The sequence below is a fragment of the Pholis gunnellus genome, assembly GCF_910591455.1.
Source record: "Pholis gunnellus genome assembly, chromosome: 20".
NCBI classification, from domain to species: domain Eukaryota; kingdom Metazoa; phylum Chordata; class Actinopteri; order Perciformes; family Pholidae; genus Pholis; species Pholis gunnellus.
The window spans coordinates 10,562,985-10,584,248 of NC_136547.1; the positions used below are offsets into that span (position 1 = coordinate 10,562,985).

Genomic DNA, 21,264 nt, shown 5'->3' on the forward strand with positions numbered 1-21,264 from the left:
CTCTTCATTCCTCATTGTGACACATTAATACTGACAGATGAGTTGACAGAGTAGTTTGGCATTTTGGGAAATACATTTATTCAGTGTCAGATGAGTGGATTGATACCACTCATGTCCGCGCAGTAAGTATGGAGCTAGAGCCAAGACCTGATGAGCTTAGCATTAAGTTGAAAATTCAATCAAAGTGCATCATTAACCAGCACACAAACAATAATGTACAAAGAACCATTTGAGTTGACAGAGACTGAAGTTACTGCTAGATGTGATGCCATCTTAAATGAAATGTGTACCTGGTTAGATGAGTTTTTTGTGGTAGGCAGATCTGCACAGGGGACAGGAAGGCCTGCTCTCAGTAGAAAAGGCCTCGAAGGCCTCTAGACAGAGCTGGTGGAAGAGGTGGGAACAGGACAGGAGCACGGTGCGTCTGCGTTGTTGATGGCTGGATGCACCGGCTTCTGTTGGGAGGCTTAGGCTACACAATGCAGTCAGGCAGATGGGGCAGTCCCAGACACCTCTCTGGACAACCTGTTGGTGTTGGAAAACGCACAACACAAGTTAGACTACCTCAAGAATATTCACACCTCCTGTCCGAGGTAACCTCTGCACGTCTTGTTATTTGGAAGGGGAGATAACAGACTTTATCCTTGCCACTGCCATGTCATTATAAAGAACTCTAAACCCAATCTGTAAGCAACTAGCTGACGGGTTTGATCAGACGAGGTGAGAACCTGTTTTATCAGTGATCCTTATAAAAACAAAAACACACGCACAGCTCCGCCAATGATTAACCAGAGACAGCTTCCTGTTCTTAGGGGCCAACATGCCCGGCCGTTAAATGTTTCATAACGAGCCGCACTCCGCTTTATAGAGTTTGCACCCGTGAAAAAGGTGCACGGTATGTGTTGAAAGCACATTCACTGTTTGATACTCCATGTCAAGGCTGAGCCACTCCTGCCTTGTGCTCAACCTTTTCACACCAGATAAAGAAGGAGAGGAAAAAAAAAGACATCTTCTTTGCACCCCCCCCCCCCCCCTCCGCTCCCTCTATGGAAAATGGTCCTGGCTGCAAACGAAAGACAACAATGGAGCCTTATGGAACAGCAAATCTTAATGTCTTTTCAATCCCTCCACGGCAGTCAAGGCGATGAAAAGCCTGCCGTGCATTATCAGACCGGGCCATGTTTTTTGTAAACACAGAGGATTATTAGCCTACCCACTGCCATTCATTTGATAAAGTCAATGATCACCACTGGAGTGCCGTGCTTTCTATACAGCAGCTGGGATGCCGTTGTCCCCATGCAAGCGTTAACATGTCAAGGGAAAGGCACGGCTGGGAGGAGGAAGAGACTTTTACGGGGGCCTTGTTTAATGATGGAAGTGGCTTCTGGTTCAGCGGAGTGTGACTTGTTCCTGACCTGGCTTTGTATTCGGTCCCAGTCGCTCTCCTGAGGTTCAGAGACATGCTTTCTCTCCAGCTGCTGGAACACTCGTCTGCTTGATGACAGCGAGCGGTTGATATCAGTCAGAAAAGCCTCCGTGTCGGTGTGACAGTATCGGACAAAGCTGTCATTCAACTCCTGCAACTTATGAGAGAAAAAAAGCATTTTAGTGGCACAAAGGAGGCATGTTTCATTCAGATACACAATAGAGTCGTGTTTTCAGCGAAGGCTAATTGTTTGTGTGTATTGTAATGGCTGAGGCATGCTGACAGGGTGCAGTTGTTGAACAGCCAGATCAATACAGTCACATCTCCCACTAACACGGAGAATTAATGGAAACCAGGAAAAAAAAAAGGAAAACTGGAAAACACAAACCCGACACCTTTTCCTTCTTCTACACAATCAGAAACATGTTGTGTCCTCTGTCTTGTGCACCGTGTTTGTGCATATTACTAAAACTAATAAACTAAACGTTACAAATGACGTGTCATGGAATAACTAATCTCTGTTCTTCTCACTGACATCTATAATCATTGGAATTATTTCTAATAACTTAAACAAATAACGCCCCATTTCTGGACCAGTTCAGCCAGAAGAAGTCCTTATTTCCCCACCATGATGTCATCCCTGGCTGAGTGAAGGAGGAAAAAAAAAATGTAAAACAGAAGCGCCCGGTCTCCTCGAACATTCTCAAATTGACTGACTTTAAAGACTTCTTTCCATTGTCTGTCCTCCCAGAACTCATCTGGCTTCTCCCATTTACAGCAGCTGTTGCTAGGCAACAATTAATGACTGCATACGCATGTTTATATCCAAAACATATTCAATAGTCGATGAATAGGCTATTTATATGCAGTATACGTTCCAACAGCACTATGCAATTGATCAATTAACGTAAATGTCTACATATAACGTAAGTAACAACATCTTCAATTAGATGGTAACACTTATGGAAGATCATGAGATGTGGCTGAAAGCTCTGGAAGAAACAATGTGTACAACATTTTCACTAGTAAAACTATACATATATGTAGGGCTGCAACTGATGGATTAATATGCTGATTTTCAATGAATCACTAGCGTGTTTGTCTATAAAATGTCATAAAATAGTGACAAACAACCATCATAATTTCCTGTGACGTCTTTAAAATGCTTGTTTGTCTGAACAACAGACCAAAACTGGTAGATATTCAGTGAACTATCAGAGGAGAAAAAGAAAAGCAACAAAACAATGACTCAAATTAATTGATTAGCAAAATTGCTGCCGATCATTTTCCGGCAATCAACTCATAGATGCAGCTCCTCCATTAATGTGTTGCATTACATCTGGGAAATGCAATGTCATTACTGCTCAGTGTTACTCAGAGTGGCATTAGCCTCAGCACCTGCATCTGTTTTCTGTCCGTGACACACCTACACACACATAAAGACACAAACAAATACAAGCACCACCCCTTAGCCTATCATAGTGACATCAGAATTGCTTTACAGCTAGGTTTTTATCACTAATTAAACCAAAGTTGACCATTTGGTTGGAGGGTTTTATGAGCCTGGCTGAAGGTAAACAGTACAGCTCTGGTGAACTTTGCCTTGCTCTCTGCAGGAGAGGTGGACGGGAGAGAGGAGGAAGAGGAGGTGGAGCGCAGAGGCGTTATCTCACGGCAATCCATCTAGATGTCGGTAGTGTCCCCCTTAATGTGTTGACTCAGGGTCGGACCTCCGAAGTGAGTAAAAACTGAAAGCTGGGCATCAGGATCAGCTGATAAGATTTCTGAAACCAGGCCGATACGTTTTGTTTTTTTCCAGGAACACCTGTGGCTTCGTCATACAAAGATGCTTTATGGCCTCCTGCTATCACAAGGACTACTGAAAGAATAGGTTTCTCCGTCTCGCACAGGTTCCAGCCCAGCACCAACACGTCTGTTTGCATTACAGTCAGCTAAGCAAATACGTCTTCCCGCTGAAAATCAAGTCAATCAGACCTGTCAGCGCTGTGTTGCGCAGCTCACAGCTCTTGAAGATCATCCTCAGTGTGACAAAAGATATGAGACAATCTCATGACCACCCACAACCACTGAATCACACAACGTGAATGTAAAGTGGCTGACAGCGTCTATGTGGACCAGGACATGGCCTAATGTGTTAGAACACAGTTAATTGGCCCAGTAAACGCCGTGTCTTTGTTTACATGACACGCTAAGGCATGGTTTATAGGCCAGATGATAGAGACTGAGGGGGGGGGGTGGGTAGGACACTCCGACCCTTGGAACACATTATGAGTGCGGCCCTCACACATTTGTCACTCGTGCTTAATCAGCCCGTTGGAAGTGCAGTGCACTCTGCATGATTACAACTCAACATAGAAACAAATAGGGCCTTTAAGACATTGGACATAGATTGCATGTGTTGGAGCTGACCATTGTGAAGCAGGGTTATTAGATGAATTTGTATGAGAAATGACTCTGCATCCCCGAGGAACTGATGTTTGGTGAAAAGATAAGGTGACCAGACTCATCTCTGGTCATCCAAGGCCTCAAATGGGGGAGGTTCACTAGGTGGCAATGTTCCCTTTTCCTGAGAGCCACCCTGAATGCAACACAGCCTCAGAGTCAAACGACCCCGTCCACTGGTTGCTCTTCAGGCCAATTTCTAAAATAATCCCTTCATCAAGTCCAATTGTTGCATGATTTATAGCTTTGAAATTGGACTAGAGAACAAAGCCTGAAATGACAACCTGCGTCAGGTATCCAAACATCCTGGTCAACCTCACCTCTTCACCCTTTACCATCCAACACAGGAACAAAGCTACTCTCTCTCTCACACACACACACACACACACACACACACACACACACACACACACACACACACACACACACACACACACACACACACACACACACACACACACACACACACACACACACACACACACACACACACACACACACACACACACACACACACACAGACGAAGGAAAACCAGAACCCAAACATGCACAGGAGACGTCAAGCTTTTGTGTTGACCCTGGAATGTCCAGACTGTTTGACTAAAACACAAAACTCTCTCCTCATTAGTGGACAATCAGTGTATGATTCACAAAGCATCAAAGAAGCCTGAGAGGGTGAGAGCAGGTGAAGGTGTGTCTGTGTGTCTGTAGGTTAGCAGTGGGGTCAGCGAGTCCCTGAAACCCTCAAGACTCGACGTCCGTCGCAAGCTTTGTTTGACTAACTAAACAGTCTGAAAATGTCAGAGTGAAATGTAGGAAAAAGAAAACTTAAGGAGACAGATGCTAGGCAATGTGACCTTATGTATGTTCAGTGTGATCCAGAGAAGCATGATTGATCTATAAGACCCTGTTGTGATCGCTGCAGATCTGAAGTCGAAACTCACCTTTGCCTCGAAGAATTTCCGTCGCAGCAGTTTGTCTTTTGGCCAGATGGATTTTCTTAATTTTCGGTACCTTTTTCGAGCAAGGTAGCCTCGCCAGCATGCTTGAATTCTACACACACATATAATCACAAAATACATTCAAAAAGTCAAAACATTTTGAAATATAAGAGTTGAATGTTGTCAAGCTTTGCAGACATTTGAAGAACACTTGATTTATTAATTGCTATGATTATGTGAAGCTATTAGCTTCTTGGCAGGCCAATCAAATTGACTGAAAATGATAACGGAACATAATTTCTCATATCTAAAACCTCAACCAAGCTATAATAGTAAGGTTGGTCCCATGTGTCCCAACTCAGACATATACAGCACAAAAAGACAACTTGTGTACAAACATCATGGATTTTATAAATGTGTGCAACTACAATATGAGCAATTTGATCATGCCTCCATGTTTTAATGTAAAGCAGATTGACTTTGGTCATAATAGAAATGTGCTGTATACATACATATATAGTATTTAACAGCAGATCACCTATTATTCCGATTCATTATTTCATGTATAAAACATATTTTAGTATAAGAGGATATTTTTTCCTTCAGCACTGGATTAAAGATGTTTCATTACTTTGTGAGATTGTGCGATGAATTGTTATTGTGCATTATTGTGAATCTGTCCGTCCCATACAATTACTAAAACGTATTTTATGCAATTTTTTATTTTTTATTTAGTGCATGTACCTGGTGGCACATTGGTGTCTGAAGAGGCGAGCTGCATCGTGGATCACCCGTGTCTCATACGGCTCCTTCCTGCACATTGGGCAGCACCTCCTCCCAGAAAACCTCTCAAAGGCCTGCAAACACGCTCTATGGAAAACATGAGAACATGACAGCAACACCTAAAAAGAAACCGTGACATTAGTTATTTAGTGCATCTGAAATGGAAATTGTATCATGCATGCAATTGCATAGGTTGACCGACTATATGGTTTGAAATGTCTCCGGGGGGGGGGGGGGGGGGGATGCTGCTGAACGTGTAGTGGTTTTCAGGTTTTCAAGTGCTTATGAAAAAAGCTCTCATACAGTATACAGTCTGTGCACATGCTGTGTGTGTATTTGAGCCTTAAGCCATGCTAAATGTGTGTATTCATGCACGTATGAGAATGTATGTATCTGCCTTTAAGTGTTATTTGCGGAGAGGATAGAGGGAGTCAGCAGGACCCCCCGGTGGGCCGGCTGGGACCTGGACTATAGTCTCTTCTACCTGGGAGTGGGATTCTTTTATGGTCTGAAAGGAGACAGCCACAGCTATTGGGCTTGGCACACAAACCAGTTTACTCAGATCTCTGGAGGGCAGGGGGGGAGGCATATTGATTTCCCATTGTTTTGGCCTGACCAACACACTCCATCACCAGTGAAAGGGCCCCCTGCAGTGTACAATTTCCAGGAGCTCGACAAGCTATTAGACCACAGAGAAATTTCTCACAATGCTTTAAAGGCTGCAAGCTACAGTTTATGGACACAATATAGAAAAGGGAATAAAAACGTAATAGAAAGCAGGGTACCATTTTCATTTTAAATCCATTCCTATTACAGAAAGAATTCTGACTTTTATTAAAATAATCTAACAAACACAGCTGACTCCGAACAACTGCTGCTGTAAGCATTTTTTAATTGTCATATTAATGCTTGATTACAAGACTGTGGTACAAAAAAACCCACATCGTTAGAATATGAAGGTTTGCAGGAAAATGCCAAATCAACAAAGATTCCCTCCTGTCACTTCCCCTTGTTAGCAGGCTCTAATTAACTTTTTTCTCCCTGAGTCAAACTAATATTTACATGCGCATCTATGGCAACTGTGCTTTGTGAGGCCGCCTATTCTAGTCCCACATTCTTGAGGAGATTGGCATCTTAAAAGGGGATCGGAAAGGTGTAAAAGGACTGAATGACCCTCACAGTAACACACTGATTGCTACATCATCACGTCACAGTTGAGTTCCAAGGCAGTATGGGTAAATTTGTACAGTTGTCTACACAGATTAGGACATACAGGAACTGCAGGGGGGGGGGGGGGGGTGTATGTGCTCATGTGTGTGTGTGTATACGGAAACACAGGTTTCCCCGAGGACAGACAGAACATTGGAAACATGCAACAACAACAAAAAAAGACAGAAAGAAAGAGCTCTCTCACAGAGTATTAACAGTAGCTACTGTGTTGGGGGAATACCTGAGGCTGAAGGCAGAACTCCTCCCTGCATATTGCACAGGGCTGTGCCGAGTCCCCCTGCTGAACAGACCTCGCCTTGACCCGAGTCCATTCGTCCTCCGTTATTCTCCCTGCAGGGGAGGCCACCAAACCCCACTTCTGAGCTAGAATACATAGGAAAAAAAATACTGGTTATATATTCACAAGAAATAGTCTTTTTATGAGTGTTTTTTTGTACCTAATGTTAAAGGGGGTGGAGCAGAATCGAGCACATATTCTCTCTCTTCTTGCTGATCTCGTGTCTGCAGACCCCTTTCCTCCGCTCTTCTTCTGGGTGCTTTTCTTTTGCCTCTCAGAAAAGGGTCAGAAAGTAGGACATTTGGATGCAGCAGGTTGCGTGCGATGTGGTCTTGAAAGGCAGCCGAGTTGAGCACCAACTTGTTGCTAGCTTTAGAAGTCAACCCCTGTAAAATACAGTATAAATGTCCATCACAGCATTTACATAACGTGCTGCAAAAGTTGCAAATGTAGACTTAGTATTTATCTCAGACCAGGATAAGCAATAAATACAGCTACATGCATTCTGAACCACCCTGTCTAAACATAATAAATCACTGAATAGACAAAGATATGCAGCAACGAGTGCGTCAAATAAATTACTTTTTAAAACTGACACAAAGCGCTCGGCTGCAAACTATCTGCTGGTTTCTCTAAAACATTGTAACTCTGACCTCATTTAACTGGTGCATTAGAGAATACGTTGGCTGTTTTCAATATAAACGGAACCGTGTGGAGTTTAATCCACACAGGTGTGTTTGCTATCTCATTAAGCAACGGGACAACTTTACTTCGTCTTTCAAACGACACGAGCTTCAAGCTTCCAGTCGGACAATGTCTAAAGACTGAATGCACGTATTACAAGAAACCGTGACGATATATCTGCCATAGTTTTACATTTCTATGAAAGACAAAATCCAAACCTTCCGCATTGCCATCCTATCAACACAGCGTAGAAGCTGTTACCAGGTAACTAGTCCAGACCCTCCTCCTCCCCACGCGGAGCCTCATTGGTGCGTCTGATTGGCTGAGCTGAGACCTCTGGGTTAGCTGATTGGTTATTGTTTACAAATTAAAAACGCCATACATTTAATTGCGTGCTGTGTTTCATTACTTATATATTTGAGTACCAAACCGTCTTTGTATTTTAAATTATGTTTTGACTTGTGAATTATGTAATTATATTAATTATTCCAATGCTCAAATGGTAGTAGAATGTGTACATTCACTCAAGTAGCCTATTGTTGCCTACTTTAGTTTTTTGGGTGATTTAAACAAATTAGATAGAAATAAAATTATATTAGAGTGGGATACAAGTTTGTGATAATCTTACATTAACATACTAAAAGCAAAGAGAAAACAAGAAATACCTCCCTCTCTTTAGAATCCCTCCATCATCAAACCATAAGAGTACAATGTTTACTTTACTTTAGTACTTCTCTACATTACCCATATAAAATTAAGAGAATAATATTGTAGGTTTACATTTATACTCCACCTCCTTACCTGAAAGCAATAGTAGCATTGTAGATTAATACATTTGATTGAATTTGCTCTTGGCTAGCTATAGCATTAAAATGCTGCATTCACGTTCATTCATTCGTACAAGTAATAAAGTAACTACATTTTGCTAAAAATATGTTATTTTACTTATGTAAGATGTAGGACTTTAAATTGTAAAGGAGTAGTCAAAGATGTGAATACTTCTTCTGCCACTGCTGATAGTTTTACATTTGCAAAGTTTTCTATGTCTATCCCCTTCTATCACCACGCAAAGACAATTTTGCTCTTTGAAAACTATGTGCTGTGTCTCAATCTCACTAATGATTATTTTATTGTCAGGGAGTTGTCAGTGAATAGCTGGAACCTGACCAAAGGAGGTTAGTCTATGTGTCTATAGGTGACTCACCAAGCTGTCGTCAGAGCAGGCAGTGAACAAAGCTAAGCTGCTCATACCTGTGCTGTGAGCTAAGGGATCCCTCCCAGGTCACCCTCACATGGAAAACCATACACACAAACACACAGTCCAAACCGTGTCTTTTTGTGAGCCTGATGAAAAGTTTGCTTTATTTCTCACACACAGCGCGGGTGTGTGTGTGTGTGTGTGTGTGTGACTTTTAAAATGCTTTGCAGCCCTGATTGACTTTGATGTGTTCAGTCAGAATCGGTGAAAACAGATGGCCGAGGAGAGGGCTAACGGTGAGGCCTGTCAATCCAGGGAGTCCTCTAAGAAAACAAAGTGAAGACCTGGCTCTGGAAGAGGAGGAAACCCCTGAGCTTCTCAAGAGGCTGCTGCATTCTTGAGATTAGGGCAAGAAAAACGCAGACCACTGCTGTTAATGCCCCAGACAAAGGCGTGGAACAATTTATTAGTTAAGAATTCAAGCTCAGAGCTCAATCAAAGGCCCGTCGTCCACAATGCCAGACTTTGGGCTTTGGTTTGTTGTTTTAAGTAAATAATCATGCTTAAAAGATATGGCAAAGATGGGGCTCAAGTCCCCCATAAAGCCTGCATTCTTCCAACTGTCATCAGAATGGATTTCTGTGTGCGCTTTTATTTTCAACAAGTACATTGTTTGTCTTTTTCTTTATGAATACCATTTTAAAGAGCTTTTTATTTAACTTTCTTCCCCCTGGACCTCTTTACCTGATCTGTGGTATTTTTGAAAAGACAACTCACCTTGACGTGCAAAGAGATGATGACTTAAGCGAAAGGTAAAAAAAAAAAAGAAGAAAAAAGCAGTAGGAACTGCTTTGCAAGTTTGCACCGATAAGAAGTTGAAAAGGAGCAGCGTCAGTTCTTCAGAGCTCATGCAGAGGCGGTGGTGCTCACTGAGATAGAGCTGCAAAGACTTTAAACTAAATCATCTTAGGCACCAGTAGAAAATATGCGAGACAAACATGATGGTAATCAATACTTGAGTAAATAAAGCATCTAGAATAGAGCGAACACTTTCATGATACTGAGTCGGTTCATACTCATAAAACGGGTCTGCGTCCATACATCACACACTGTGATATAGTGCATTGTTGTCAAATGAGTAATTGCTGTGAGATATAGATGAGAGAGGGCAGCCCATAATGGTTAATTAACAATTATGTCAGCCAGTGAGATGACCAGGAGACCAATCACTTTGATAGGAGACAGTGGAGGGGGACAGAAATCAAATTATTTTATGACTTGACCCATAATGCTTCCTTAACATGACTTTAATCACTCCATGGTGGATAGGAGTCCCCCATGGCTATCTGGGAGTGGACCAGTCAGTGGAGGACGGCGATGCTTTACTATTTGCTGTTATCTCCTGCGTCATTGCTGAGTAAGTAAGCTATAAAGGAACACAGCCATCATTACAGCCTTTTGGTTGCTTTTTAGAGAGATGGAACTCCTAATGATTAGACATGTCCTTTGTAAATGAAATACAAATCACCCCAGGCTTTTGGTTTTACTTCATTTACTAAGTGCTACATTACCTCATACTTGGACCTAACAATGGATTTCCTATAAATCTAGTTGAAATGATGAAGGGGCTCACATATCACAAAATGTGCCAGTCCTTATTAGCACTTGAGAAGTTATTGATCGGGCATTTTGATTAATATCCGCTGGGGGGCTACGGTGGCATTCAGAGGCCCTTGGAGGCCTGCTGGGAAACTGGCTGGGACTTCTCTTTCTCACTTACCTCCAGTTTGTGCTGACTGCCAGCCTGAGCTGGCGAGACGACAGCCACTGCAGCATCTCGATGCCAGGAATAATAGGAACTCACCCTCTATTTCCCAATTCTTCTCCATTATTCAGACATAATGAAAGCAGGGGAATGGCTTTGGAGGGTTTACTTATTGGATCTATTGTAGGCCTATGGGTGTAAGGGTCAGCACCGGGGTAGGAAAACTGTTAAATGATTAGCAATGTTGTGCTCAGAGCGTATGGTCCAAAATCACAGTCAGGATCCTGGACTGGATCGTGTGAGATTTTTTGTTTGCTAGGTTTACTTACTGTTGATACACCAACTTACCGGTTTCAACATACTGCTTACATACAATGGCGAATTTACCACTTGAAATTCATGGTACTTTTTGAAACAATGAGTCCTTGATTCCAGACAGTGATAGACAAAATCTGGCTTCTCATTTCTACCCTGCGACCATCGATGTGGTAGAAAAGACTACTGTTGCTTTTATCAGCAGTACCTAGCTAGCTAATGTAACCGCACTAAATATAGATAGATAATGATACGCTGGTAATGCTGTCTGTATGTATGTACGTATGATTCTCTCAACAACAGTTCATCCGATTGACTTCAATCTTTGCAGGTGTATTGCTGAGGACCCAAGGAAGTGCGGTGTCGAGTGTAAAAGCTGCAAGCAGCGACACCGGAGGCCAAACAATTCTGAACAGGCACGTTTAGAAAGGGCACTGCACTGGTTATTCATTTGAAATATTTGAAAAGGAGAAAATCATTCTGTGAGGGAACCGCTCACAACAGTAGATATTCAACCCGCTATAATGGGCCACAAGTATTAAGGGATAACAGGCAAAAAAGGTTCGATACTATTCCATAAATCTGTACCAGAACAACAGTATTGCAGTTTGGGTTACTTTTGGCTGAGCTGAACACGCAATGAGGATTTCAATGTAATGTCACTGCAGCGTGAACCGATAACTGCTGGCATGGTTGTGCGGCCATCTTTCTCCATAATGGACAATAATTGAGCAGAATCCATCAGTAGAGCTAGAAATAGACCACCATAATGGCCATAAATTGTGCCCTGTGAAAGCATGAGCACTGAAAATCCAGCCGCCCCCGCTGCGTCTGAGAGGCACTGCAACTTCTACACATTCCCTTTCATCTTTACATTTTGACTCCATGCTGATTACATACAATGCACACCCAGTTGAGTCAAATCATACCTTTTAAGCACAAAGTGCAGTCGATTGGCCTTTGAGGGGTGTTACAGGCACAATGTATGGCAGTAATTCTGCTAAATAAAAGATGCTTGATTGACAACCTGACATCAAATTTGTCTGACGTAATTTCCAGATCCATCAGTACTATGTGAACACTTTGATTATATTTCTGAGATCAGCACGTGAACAATTCCAATCCTTGTGCTGGAAACAACAGCATGTTTGTCATGGCTGTGGAGAATTATACCCACATTCATCAACCTCTGTCAAAGAGGAGCTACTGTAAATGTAATTAACTTATTTCATTTTTTAAAAGAGCACCTGAATTGAATAAACAGTGCTGCTGGAGACTTCCTAAATCAGCACCAGCTGCTATTTCATCTGATTGGACGAGTGCAAAGGGCATACAGTTTGCCTGTGCTGTGGGGAATGTGTTTGTGGTGAGTCTCATAAATGCCAAGTTCTTTGGGCAATAAGAATAAATATCACAACCACTCTCTAGAATTACCACATAATTGGGGACTTTCCGCGTCTGCACAAGACCCCGCTGTCTCCTCCTCCTACTCTACATGTACTACAACGGATGAGTCCATATTTAGGTGATGAGGGGTGGGAACATAGTGGGAAGAGACATATTTAGCCTGTCAATGCACACAATTGAAGACTGCTTCAAGACAACAACAAGAAAAAAAACTGTGAGCAACTTGCATATTTTTCATATTAACATATTTTAGTGTGGGATTTTCACATATTGTATATCATTTTTCAGGTTCATGTAAAAGAGGTATGTGCAAAATGTTGTGTCCCAAACTACATAATAATTACACAGTAACTGCTATTGTGTATTTTACTGTTAGTATTATATAGTAGTACATTGTTTTATTGCATTCTACCTGCAAAAACATTATTATTAAGAGGTATATAAATTGTCTTTATTGTCCCCAAGGGCAAATTTGTTTTCACAGCGTGCACATGTACATGTCTTACATGAAAAACATACAGATGCACACTAAGGAAGGGTGATAGGGATAAATCTGCCAAAGATAAATCTTTATTGTACATACTGTATCGTGATGGTGTACTGCGTAGTATGAACACAATACTGGACTCTGATTGGTTAAAGCAAGGCATAGGGTGGGAGATGTTGGAGTGAACAATGACAATCAGGACAAAAGGAAGAAAAGGATGACATTGACGTGCAGTATCTGGCAGTATTTCTTTCAAAAAAACTGCCAGATTTCCTCACTTTAACACCATTTCTACTTCATGTAACTAAATGACAATCAAAGACCAGCAAGGAAGCATTGGGGCACCCTGAAGGGTAAAAGGTTTAGAGTGCTTATTAGAGTAATCAGATCATGAATGGTTCAAGTCCAGCCACTGACTTTAGTGAATGTCATTCCACATCTTTATCTCTTGACCTTATTTCTTGTTGACTCTAAGAGAAAAGAGAAAAGAAAGCATTTCCTGATCACATATGCAACGCATTGCAACCAGAGAACATCTAATGTGTCATTCCAACCTCAGCATTGAGTATTTAGCTGTCAAACATCTGCTCTAGTAAAACAACCCCAAACAATTTGATTTGACAGAAGCAAAGCCGACCATTAAAAAAAACATCAAATCCCCGCCGTCAAAATGACACATGTTGCTTCACCATTCAGAGGGCAAGTCATTCACCATTGCTCGCGTACTTCAAAGCGTGTTGAGATTCTGCCAAACAAGCACAGTCTCTTGGTTTCTTGTTGTAATTTTAGTGCGTGATGAAAGGTAAAGTAGCAACACTTATTTACTTGTTACTCAATGTGCCAAAGGTGCAGCCACAGATGTTTTTGTTTCCATTATCTGTCTCATCCAATCTCTTCCTCCGATCATTGGATGAATGTATATTTATGGATCTCAGCTTTAATGGTGAGCATCAAATTACTCTATGCTAATGACATAAACCCCATACAGAAAATATCTAACCATCGATTTACTTATAATCAAGATTTCATTCCAGTAATGAGAAGTTACAGTAAATGTAAGTGTTCTTCCTGCGGCACACAATGAATTTGTAACTTGTACTTTGCTGATGTGATGTTTGACTGTCGCCACTTAATTGCATTTCCCATGGTGCATTCAGGGCATCCTGAAGACTTTGAGAGACAGCTTGTTGACTGGTGGGGGATGGGAAAGTTGTATATTGGAAAAGTTAAGATTTAAATCATAGACAGAATCATAGGAACACATATAGACAAGGAAAACAATATTAAAATCCTGCTGATGTATGTAGAAATAGTGTCTATCGCATCTATCAAGTCTAATAATCTACTGATAAGCCAAAACAAAGTCTTCTCTCAGTGACACAATCAGTTTTTCCACATGAATTATGATTCATGTCAGAGAAATACCGCCTTTAATTTACATAAGCTCCTCCAGGCGGGACTGATCCTGAAACGTTCGCCTGAACCGTGCTCGTCACGTTAAGTGCAATGCCAGGTAACATTTCTGCTTGAGTTGCATCGATTCACTCACATGTGAGGGGACACAACCGGAGGATCCAGTGGGAGAAGTGACAGGCTACTGGCTGTATGCCTGCTCAGTCTCCACTGCCAAAGTAAACAGGTGAGCTTCTCATCTTTTCACACCTCTGCCTGCTGCTGACAGAGAATCGCATGGCACAGAATCAAGAAGAAGCACATCAGAAGGTATGGACAATAGTTTGGCCGAGTTAAAGCTAGCAAAGGTGTTTTGATAGCCTACACGATGCCTTATCAAACTGGATATTTCAGGGGTCAACTTCTATGTGGTTTTGCTTGGATTATGAGAAAAATAGCTCTTTTTCTTTAAAGGTAAATGTAAGGATCTTTTCTAGCAGGAAGAAGGCTGAAATGGAAGATCAAGGCTAGTAAAGCGCAGCGCTGCCTTGTTTACATTCCTGCATATCGTCCCACTCAACATGTCTCATTTGACACCACGAATCAATTTCAGGAGAGATGAAGTGGGGAAGACTTCATGAAATTCAAACATTTCTCTGATATATATTCCAATTCGCTTGACCTTTCGATAGGGTCAACAGCGCTGCGTCAGTCACGGCGAGACATCTTTGTGTTTATTTCCCCCCTCCAACATATGTCACATACTTGTGCTGAAAAACAGGCCGCAGCAGCTGCCTGCTGGGAACCCAAGATGTCATACAAGCAGCACAATACCTGGCCATCAGAATCTGACAACCTTTGAACTGCCACTCCTCATAACAACTGAATCCGCGGAGGCTAAACAAGACGTGTCAGGCTAAACAAGCTGGCGTGTAAGCAGACGTTTTCAAGGTCATGTAACACGGGAACCACAGACGAATTCTTTATTAAGACGCTTTCTGACCATGCAGAGATTTCAACCACACTCACCTACTGTACGTGTACACACACATGCACACACACGCACACTCTGCAAGGTACACTCACAACCTTACCCACGCAGCAGTGACTTCAAAAGGAACAAGGAGATAAAACAAAATGAATTGCAGACACATCAAGCCTCCCATGCCCTTTAAAGCTTAATTATACCTGTTGGGGTGATGAGAGACACATCACAGAACCTAGTGATTAATAAACAAACGCTGCATCCCATAAAGCGTCTGACAAGTCCCTGCTCATCGCCCCTCACACTCACAGTCTGGGCTCAGGTGGAGATGCACATATCAAAGTGTATCAAACAGGAATGAAGTTAGTCCTACCTTGGCCAGAGCTTAACCCCCCCCCCCCCTCCCCCCCCGCCCTCCGCCCTCCCTGGCCTCATCACTTGGCCTTCGTTGCACTCTTCCTCCTCCACCTGTCCGACTGAAGGCTGATGAGAGCATCATCCAGACACGTGCTTCAGAGCACCAGTCTCAGTCTTTCATCTTTCAGTGCCAGGCCCGGATCACTCGACTGGGGCTTTGTACCTGCCGACGTGGTAAGTGTCACGTTTGCCGGGGTTTTGTAAACAGACACACCTTTTGTGAAAGATGATGTGAATGAGATGAAGTTACTAACTGCTGGAGCTGTGCGGCTGTTGCTGAAGGAAGGGGCTGACCCGAGGCTAAGGGCATATTAGATTGCCCCCGCTTGAAAGGGGTACGTGTCGAGTGAGCGCCGGCACAGTGAGCACTTACAAGAAGTTGTCAAAACTCAGGAAACGCCAGCAGTAAGACTTCCATCAGTGGCAGTAGAGCTGTAAAGGTGCTGGATGATTTTTCCTGCCAAACATTTAGGCAAAACTGAGTGATAATTACCTTTATGATTCACTCAGTTATCATCTGGGGCCTCTGGCTTTATTACAGTGATGTCATATCTCACATCTCAATTAAAATCCCATCGCAACGAAGAAAGTAGCTCAGATCTTTCAGTATTTTATTTTATTTTTTTATGCACAGGTGTACACTATTACCACAAATGTGCCCATATGAACTGAATAAATGTAACATTAACCCGAAAACACAGACATAATGAGGCAGTTAGACCCAACTGTTTGTTGTTTTGTCAGACTTTTGGTATTTCCTAAGCTCCTCACCAGTCAGTGTTATTACGCTACGCTTCTTGCTCTAAGCTGCTTTAGCCAAACAAATGTGATTTAGCCTAATCATTTCACTCAGACAGAAGTTGGTATTGTTTGGGGTGTTTTTCCACTTCTTGTCCACGTTGTTGCTATACTTAAGGTACATGTGCTAAAGTTTAAGATACAGCACGCTGAATTTTCACGTAATAATGCTCAAGGTGTCATTTAAAGACGGCACAAATACCTACACTAACAAAGGGATTCATTAATAGCTTTTATTCTAAAGCAATGCAAACACTTAAATGCAAACTCTTTAAGGCTGCACTAATTAATACTTTTAAATTAAGAATAGATCAAATGACTTTCTGTAAGGTGAGATAATTATCTACAGGCTCTACAGAACTTATAGCATCTTTAAGCTTGTTTTGGTTTCACAGCACACAACTTTACCGTTATGGTTCACAACCCGACTATAACTGTTTGCTATGTAAAGATATAGTGGAGTAATGTCTACCTGAGCAGAGAATGAAGTCGCTCTCCCTTTGTGTGCTATTATCCGAGCTTCTCTGTACTTTGTTGACGTAGCCGGGCCGGTGGCGTGCGCCTATTAGTGCATGTTAGTGCACGTGAAGCATGATTGTATGATGCTCTACAGTGTGTACCGAGCGCTCCAAAAGACAAGCAAATAAGACATTTTCAAATGCATCACAAATGATCTAATAAACTAGCTAACTGATAAATCCACACAGTCACTCCCACTGTTGGAGTTTAGCTTATTTGGGCTTCAGCTAAGGTTTAAAAATAAATTAAACTAAATTAAATATTTTACATAAGCCACGAAATGTAAGCTCATCTAATTATCTAAAGTGAAACATTTGCAGTTTAAAAATACACCTTATAAGCCCTTTACGAAGGACATTTCAACTTTGCTGAGCTATAAAGTAAGCTACATACTAAAGGCTATTAGGTGTCACATGACAGCTACTGTCATAACTACGGGCTATTAGGAGAGCCTGTGCGTTGTGCTGCTGGGGACTGGTGAAAGACTTGGACCAAATGAAAGGGCTGACAGAGACACTAGGAGTGCGGTATAGTATAAATGATCATGCCTTACCATTGATTTAACTAATGATGAGTGCTCCTAGTGCAACAATAGTAATTTTGTCATAAAGCTGTCAGCAGTTAATCAATCTGTTAAGGGTTTCCTCCTTCAATGTAAGATTTATTAAATGTTCATGCAGGCTTGTCCAGGCATGCCCAGGTCTGCCTACACAAAGCAAGTCTAGAAGAACTTTGATGTTCCTATTTGTCACATTATTATTTCATACTAGCTATTCACTGAATGGTAAAGAATGAAGGTGACATAATTGGGCATTTTTTCACCAGTTGACAAGACAATTTATGTTTCCTCTATCACCTGTGTGGTGATTTTACTTTTTTTTTTTACCCGGGTTTGTTTGAGCTCCTCAGGCCGTGTCTTGTGCAGCCAAGACTTGCACAGTAGATGCCTAAAGGTCTGGCCTGCTGGTACACCTGCCAACAATAGGAATTTCCCCAATTTAAAATTCTCTAACACAAAGTGAGGTTTTCTCTAAAGATGTAGCCTCAATGTTTCCCTTTTTCACGCTACTGAAGAGACTGACGTTCGCTCAAAATCGATTAACTAAACCATCTTATTCTCCTGTGATTAATGTAATGAACTGTGAACTAACATTGTGGTTTAAATCACAGCACAAATCACCTCTTTTAATCCAGTCTTTACAAACGTTCATAGCCTTTTCTGAGAAATGGCATTAAAATCATTATTGGTTGCATTTGATGACAGCCTACGGGTAACAAGGGTAACAAGGGTACAATCAAGGCACTTCCTGAAGTTTAGGCGTTGTCACGCTGCCTGGCAACCGCACATAACATCCCGTAAAAAACACAATTTCATTTTTTTTGTACAGATTAAACAAACAAGATATAACCTTTTTAATTAGAGAGCTTTGTGAACCTTTGGACGGAGCAATGCTAGCTGCCTTCTCCTTGATCTAGTCTGAATGCTAAGCTAAGCTAATCATGGTGCTGGCTGTCGCCTCAAATTGAACGGACGATTGTGAGAATGGTCTCAATCTTCTCATCTAATTTTGAATAAGAAACGGGAAACTGTTGTATTTAAATGAAGACTTGCTCTGCAGATGTAAAGAGCACTTGAGCTGTAAACTGCATATAGAATATGAGAAATTATTCATTTTTGTCTGAACTCTTTTGAGAAGTAGCAGGACTTTTTCTCACACAGTCATCATCCGAACCGCTCATTACACGAGGTAAACATCATAAAATCCCACAGAAAAAGCAGATTTGAATTTCAGCTAATATTTATATTGATGTATGAAATTATTGTTTTCGCTGTCAGTGCTTTGCTTCTGGTGCTTTTACTCTGCCACTTTGAAGTCAAATATTAAAGTGCTGTTTAATGTGGTCATGGGTTGTTCACATATTGCCTTCCGACTGTAGTCAGCTCCTCTTAAATACATAGCCAGGGCTGTAATTTTTACAAGTCAAGGCAAAATGCACTCTAAATACAGTATCATAGTTTCAAATGGCTGGGATAACCATCTCATTTTGTATATGTCACCATTTGATATTCAGTCAGCCATCCTTTCTCTCATAGAGTGGCGCGGTGTTATTAAAATGTATAATCATAGATTTTGTGAATGAAACGACTCACTGTCGAGTCAAAATGGCAGGTATGAAGCATTTACTTGGAGTATTTTAGACACGGCGAGCCTCAAAGTGGGAATTTTTCATTTTAAAAGCATTGGAATGAACAGAAACAATCTAATAAATAAGCTGGTATGCAGCTAATGGGAAGCTTGCTCTCTAATTGCAACAATACATTATATTTTTCAGTGTTAAGCCCATTTGAATGTGATATTTGTGATTATACTGAATGCACAGCCTGTTTTCATGGCGTTTTTACTGTCTGTTGTTTTATCTTTATTTTTATCGCTATCATGTGTCAAATCTGTTACTTAAAGTGGCCTATAAATACACCTGCTTTGACATGATTTGGCTCAAAATAACCTTATACAGAGAACAAATGTTAGGCTTTTATGTGTTTCTAGTGTATTGAAATCTGCAGCATCAAAGCTGAAAGCGCCGAAACTCTAAAGTGAAGGCCCTCGTGAGTCGAAGGCTCTTCTATCGCTTATTAGGTTTTGTCTGCAGATCTCGTAGTACAAGCAGATGATGAATGGTGGGGGGGAACACTGCCGGTAGCTGGGCGCAGACCACCACAAGCTGCCCTCTGTGTCTCCTCCACCAATATGAAGCGCTGTGGTGTTATGAGAACAGGATAGCTCTTGAGACGCTCGCCTTTCACTCCTGAGATGGTGCGTAAATAGAGCAGGAGCCGACAGATGGGCCTCAGCAAACTGGTCCCGTTGACCTTTCAACCCCACTGTCCATCACTCCCCTCGTCTCTATAAGAAAATGCAGTGGAATTCCAAGGAGATTATCATCCTTTATGTCCCTTGGTTTGCTACCCATTGCGGGCGGTGAATATACAGAAGACACCAGGAAACGCGGTGCACATTCCCAGGATCCTTGCACCGGAGCAGCATGAACGCAGGGTTCTGCTAATGTACTCGGTTACGTAAAAGTTCAAACACAAAATCATGCATTCTAATGTATGATTAAGTGATTTGGGTATGATTATAATCTGAAAATGAACATTTTGTTCCGTCTCAATTGCCGATTTGAAGTGATGTCCCACACATAGTCAGCCTATCCTACTATAGCCTGTCCACACAAATAGTTTGACTTCACTTCATGCTGCAAACCCGCATTTTGAGTCATATTATTACGTCGCGGAGCTCAGGTTTGACGCACATTCAGCTCACTTCTGTCCTGCCACTGTTTACCTGTTCACATCATGTGTATTGAGTGAGCGGTAATGAGAGAGTCGTCTGTCTGAGTGAGGGATTTGAACGTGTACGGTGAGACAGAAGAAAGAGGAGACTAGCAATTTGGAAAATTATCACTTGAGATTGCCTGAAGCAATACTTTTGTATATTCTTGTTCTTATTTTCAACCTGTTTCCTGGTATAAGCAGGACCTGCCCAAGGTTTTAGGGAGTTAGAAGCTACTGTAGGGAGCCTATTTCATTCATAATTTTCTCAGTAGAATATTTGTTTGGCTTCATTTTATCATGGCACACTGTACACACACACCCTATAGTTTTCACTTATCATTCTATAGGTAACATATCATATAACATATCAAACAAATTCAATGAGTTTGAACAGGAATACAATGTTCCTCCTGCAGATTTGCCATTTACACAGTTAGGTTTGGGATTTGTTAAGCAAGGACATGGCCTTAAAGTAGCAATTACTGTATATTACTGTTATTTTTAACATTTCTTCTGATTATTTTTCAAGAATGCATTTCATCTGGTCGTAGTTTAATTTGTATTTTGCTTTTTTTATGCTGAGCAACCCATCTCAGCTATGTTTTCTTTGCACAAGGCTCCATGTGCTGTGCTTCTTAGAAAAGGTTATATCTTTTTGTGTTTTAGCTTTGGATAAAAGCAGTTTTCCAGTTCATGTGACTTGTCAGGAAATTAGGAAGTTTCCTTACTTTGGCAATAAACATATTAAAAGTCAAACCTCTGCTGAAATGAACACTGCTACTAATACCGCAACTTTGCATCCAGCTCAATGTGACCTACTTGTGTAGCTCCTTTGTAAAT

At 41.6% G+C, this 21,264-nt stretch overlaps 1 protein-coding gene across 1 annotated transcript; it reads right to left on the reverse strand.

Moving 5' to 3' along the window:
- Positions 1-294: 294 nt before the first annotated feature.
- On the reverse strand, positions 295-8,037 carry rnf32 (ring finger protein 32; the record flags this gene model as incomplete). The annotated part of the gene is made up of 7 exons (XM_079181147.1): positions 295-525; positions 1,416-1,583; positions 4,834-4,942; positions 5,575-5,732; positions 7,064-7,206; positions 7,281-7,506; positions 8,023-8,037. The coding sequence occupies 7 exons, from the start codon at positions 8,035-8,037 to the stop codon at positions 295-297; spliced, it is 1,050 nt and encodes a 349-aa protein (XP_079037273.1).
- Between the last annotated feature and the right edge of the window lie 13,227 nt (positions 8,038-21,264).